At 38.4% G+C, this 4,851-nt stretch overlaps 2 protein-coding genes across 2 annotated transcripts; both read left to right on the top strand.

The window, feature by feature from the left end:
- The first annotated feature begins 227 nt into the window (after positions 1-227).
- On the top strand, positions 228-2,688 carry LOC133791901 (uncharacterized). The gene is made up of 4 exons (XM_062229808.1): positions 228-1,165; positions 1,254-1,471; positions 1,586-1,708; positions 1,871-2,688. The coding sequence occupies exons 1-4, from the start codon at positions 228-230 to the stop codon at positions 2,686-2,688; spliced, it is 2,097 nt and encodes a 698-aa protein (XP_062085792.1).
- A 374-nt stretch (positions 2,689-3,062) lies between these two features.
- On the top strand, positions 3,063-4,556 carry LOC133791900 (uncharacterized). Its single transcript, XM_062229807.1, has 3 exons — positions 3,063-3,885; positions 3,972-4,066; positions 4,302-4,556. The coding sequence occupies exons 1-3, from the start codon at positions 3,063-3,065 to the stop codon at positions 4,554-4,556; spliced, it is 1,173 nt and encodes a 390-aa protein (XP_062085791.1).
- The last annotated feature ends 295 nt before the right edge of the window (positions 4,557-4,851 follow it).

The raw sequence follows: 4,851 nt of genomic DNA, 5'->3' as shown, positions 1-4,851 counted from the left end.
GGGTGAAGGATACTGGTATGAAATGGAGTGATCAAGAAGAGACTGGAAGTGATTTTCAAAATCTGGCAAAAGATAAGTGGTCTAATATTCGGGCAATGTTACCGAACCAAGGAGGAGCTCGGCTTAAGTTTGAAGAACCATTAATTCGTGATGGCCAACGGATTGCTCAAGTGGATGTGGAGGAAATTGAAGTTAAGGCATCATTATGAAATTCAGTAGTGGTATGTATGGTTCTAGGTGCCAATCCCCCATTTGCAGTGTTTGAGGGCTTCATTAAGAGAATGTGGGGTAAACTAGGTATTGAGAGGATTGCGAGATTAAATGCTGGGTATACACTTGTTAAATTCAGAGATGAAGTTACCCGAGATTTGGTGTTGGAAGCTGGTGTTATACATTTCGATAGGAAGCCAATCATTGTGAGACCGTGGACCATCGATTTAGCTGATATGAGGTTAGTAAAATCTGTTCCTATTTGGGTGAGGTTGCCTGGTTTGGGGCTACAATACTGGGGTACTAAATGTTTGAGTGCTTTGATGATTACTATTGGGAAACCAATACTTGTAGATAAAGTAACAAAAGATCGATCCATGATGCAATTTGCTAGGGTGTTAGTGGAGATTGAAATATCAGATGAGATTCCTAAGTCCATTAAATTTTTGAATGAAAGAGGTCAATTAATGGAGCAATTTGTGGAATTTGAATGGCTGCCAACTCAGTGTAAGCATTGCAGAGTTTATGGTCATACTGAGGCTTTGTGTAACAGGAAAAAGGGTGAGGTTTGGAGACCGAAAGAAAGGAAACCTGAAGGAGAAAATAAGGAAAATTCTTCTGAGCCGACTAATGTAGCAATTACTACAGGGTTAGCTGCTGAGGTAATATCCAAGGACAAACAGAAAGAGGTTACTAAGGAAAGAACTGACTGTCCTTTGAAAACAAGTTCTTCTGATGCAGACATTGGTCAAGTTTCCAAAAACTTTCAGGTAGATGTGGGCAAGGAGAGATGTGACACTAATGAATCTCAAGAGGCGGATTGGATCACTCCTAAAAGAATGGGTGGTGTAAAGAACTTAGCTACTAATGCTCTGAATAAGTTGAGGAACACATATAGTGTTTTGCAAGATAAGAAAATGGAGGTTGCAAATTTGGCTTTCACTATAGAAAAGAGGTTATATGGAGGAGTACAACATTCTTAGCTGGAACGTTAGAGGCCTAAATAAGAGGGAAAAACAGAGATCCCTTCGTGCTTTTTGTAGTCTAAATAAAATTGGTATAGGTGCTTTTCTTGAGACCAAGTTACGTGGTAATAAACTGGAGGAGATGATTGTTAGACAATTTGATGGCTGGAAGTTTTATAAAGGGACTGCTAATGAAGGTAGAATTTTGATGGTTTGGCAGATTAGTGTTTTGTCAGTGGAAATCGTACAAGACAGTGACCAATTTATACATGCTTATGTTAAAGAGTTAAGTTCGGGTAGGGAATTCTGTGTGACGTTTGTGTATGGCAGAAACACGATTCAGGAGAGGATTCAGTTATGGCAGGACTTATCTTGTCTGACTTTTCTAATTACACCTTGGCTTGTGGCAGGAGACTTTAATTCAGTGTTTGAGTTTGATGATAGGCTAGGAGGGCGTGCTGTTTCTGCTGCAGAAATGGCAGATGCTCAGAGATGGAAATCTATGGGGTTGGTGGATGAACTTCGATCTATTGGTTTGCATTACACTTAGACCAATAATCAAGCTGATGAGGCTAGAATATTCTCTAAATTGGACCGTATTTTTAAGAATGAAGCGTGGATGGATTTATTTCCTGATTCGATAGCATTTATAAAGTGGGATATAATATCTGATCACTGTTTTTGTATTGTTAAAGCAATTTCAACTGTGAACTCTGGTTTTAAACCTTTCCAGTTCTTCAATATGTGGACTGAATATGAAGGGTTCAAAGATGCAGTTATGCAAAGCTGGAACAAGTCAATAAATGCTCATGGTTCAGAAGGAATTATGAGGAAGTTGAGGAGACTAACACATGTCCTTCGACAATTTAATAAAAGGGAGATTGGTGATGTTGAGCACAAGTTTAATCTTGCAAAAGAGACTTACAATTCTACCCAATACCAGCTTCAGCATGACCCTCATTCAGCTGAGTTTCAAACTGAGGAACGGGCTTCTTTTGAAAATTTGGTTCAGCAAGCCAGATACTATGATAGTTATCTTAGGCAGAGGAGCAAAGTCAACTGGCTTAGGTTTGGGGATGATAATACAGCCTATTTTCATGCTTGTTTGAAGCAGAGGAAGGCTTCAAATCGAATAGCTTCGTTTATTAATGATGCTGGGCAGATTAATGAGAAGTTTGAGGATGTAATGGCTCACTTCTTAAATCATTTTTGGAGTATCATGGGTAATCAAAGTAAGGCTTTTGTTCCTATTCAAAAGGAGTATTTTATTCATGGAGGCATCTTATCCTTAGATCAACAACTGGAATTAATAAATCCATTCACCAAGAAGGATGTTAAAAATGCTATGTTCAGTATTAGTTCGATTAAGAGCTTGGGTCCAGATGGATATGGTTCGGGTTTTTTCAAAGTAATGTGGGATGCGATAGGAGATGAGATTTCAGATGCTATTTTGGGTTTCTTTAATCATGGATCGCTGCCTAATGCTCTCAATAATGCAACTCTCTCTCTTTGATACCGAAGGTTAAGAATCCTACTAAGGCAGTGGATTATAGGCCCATAGCTTGTTGTAATACATTGTATAAATGTATTTCAAAAATGCTATGTGGTAGATTGAATAAGATTCTTCCTTTGTTAATCAACCAAAATCAAGGAGCTTTTGTTAAAGATAGATTGTTGGCTCATAATATACTTATTTTTCAAGATATCATTAAAGGCTACAAGAGGAAACATATCTCCCCTAGATGTATGATGAAAGTTGATCTAAGCAAGGCTTATGATACAATCGATTGGTAATTTTTGGAGGATGTTCTTTCAGCCTACTGTTTCCCGGGTCAGTTTATTAGATAGGTTATGGTATGTTTAAAGGGCACATCTTACTCAATCCTGATGAATGGTAGAGTCCAAGGTAGCTTTCTCGGGAGGAAGGGTCTTAGACAAGGGGACCCGATTTCTCCTTTGCTTTTTGTTCTTGTTATGGAGTATTTTACTAGGCTTCTCATTCAAGCTACTAAGAATAAGGAATTCAGATATCACCCTAGTTGTAAGAAGCTGAAGTTGGTGAGCCTTTGTTTTGCTGATGATTTGGTGCTGTTTTGTAAGGGAGCTGCTAGATCTGTTCAAATTATAAAAGATTGCTTCAAGTCTTTTAGTCTTGCTTCTAGTTTAACAACCAATCTAGATAAATCTCAGGTTTATTTTGGGGGTTTGGCAGAGAAAGAAGCTAAGATTATTTTGGAGCGACTTCAATTTGCCGAAGGTTCTTTCCTTTTAAAGTATCTTGGAATTCCTCTTAGACCTACGAAATGGAAGGCAGGGGGTTGTGCTGCAATAATCAAAAAGATCCACACGAAGCTTCATCATTGGTCCAGTCGTCATTTGTCCTTTGTTGGGAGAGCTCAGCTTATCCACTCTGTTTTATTGGGGATAAGATCATTTTGGATGAGTATTTTCCTCCTCCCAAAGAGTGCTATTAATGAGATTGATCAGCTATGTAGAAGATTTCTGTGGGGGACTAGTAGCAGTAATGAAAACAGAAGTAAAGTTCATCTCACGGCTTGGGAGCAGGTTTGCCTACCTAAAAGCTTGGGTGGTATTGGGTTTAAGGAAGGGTCTAAATGGAATAAGGTGTTGTTAGCTAAGTTCCTTTGGGTTATTTCCTCTAAAAAATATATCCTTTGGGTGAAATGGGTGGATGCCATTTATCTCAAAGGTCAAAGTTTTGGGATTACAAAACTCATTCTGATGTGAGCTGGTACTGGCATAAGTTGGTTAATTTGAAATCTGTTATCACTGTAGAGGTGCTGGAAAAGGCAGTTAAGAACAACAAAGTTAATATAAGAAATCTATATGTTCAGCTGCTAAACAAGGAAAGGGTTCAATTTGCTCATGTGGTTTGGTGCAATCTGACTTTGCCCAAGCACATTTATTTTATGGCAAGCTACTTTGGGTCATTTACTGACCAGAGACAATCTAGTGTGGTGCCAAATGAAGTTGAATTCTGTCATGTGCCCGACTTGTGATATGCAGTAGGAAAGCCATTGCCATCTGTTCTTTCAGTGCCAGTTTTCTCAGCTGGTGAGAATTTGAATTGCTGAGTGGTTGGGGAATGTTATCTGGCCAATTCAGTTTAAAGAGTGGTCATCTTGGATGATTGGGAAGCCTAAGGGTCTGAAGCAAAAGTTGGCAACAGCTACATTAGCTGCTTCAGTCTATTTGATTTGGTGGAATAGGAACAATTGCTTGTTTAATTTTTGTTCTATGACTGTGGATAAAGTTGATCATTTGTTAAAGGTTTACTTGAAAGCTAGAATTGCTAAACTTTCTAGGACTAAGTTGAAGAGCAAAGATTTAGCTTTTCTTGAGAGATTAAGTCTTATGTAATTCCTCTGTTTGAGGGGGCTCGTTTTGCGCTTGTTTTGTGGTTCAATATATTCTTTGTTTCATCAAAAAAAAAAAATACGACACAGACAATTTTTATAGTGGTTCAGCCCCAATGTGTTGGTAATAGCCCCTCCACTTAGAGTTATGATTATGAATCTACACTCAAGATCAGATGAACCTGAGTCAACTGAGTTTCTTCAGTGCAGATGAAAAGAATACAAGATTTCTCTCAAGATACAAATACTCTCTCTGGAAAATTAGAATTCAAATCCCTTTTATGATGCCATGAGCGTTG

The sequence above is a fragment of the Humulus lupulus genome, chromosome 7 (genome assembly GCF_963169125.1).
Source record: "Humulus lupulus chromosome 7, drHumLupu1.1, whole genome shotgun sequence".
NCBI lineage: Eukaryota > Viridiplantae > Streptophyta > Magnoliopsida > Rosales > Cannabaceae > Humulus > Humulus lupulus.
The sequence above is the reverse complement of the archived record's forward strand: the minus strand, read 5'-3'. Positions and strand labels throughout refer to the sequence as shown.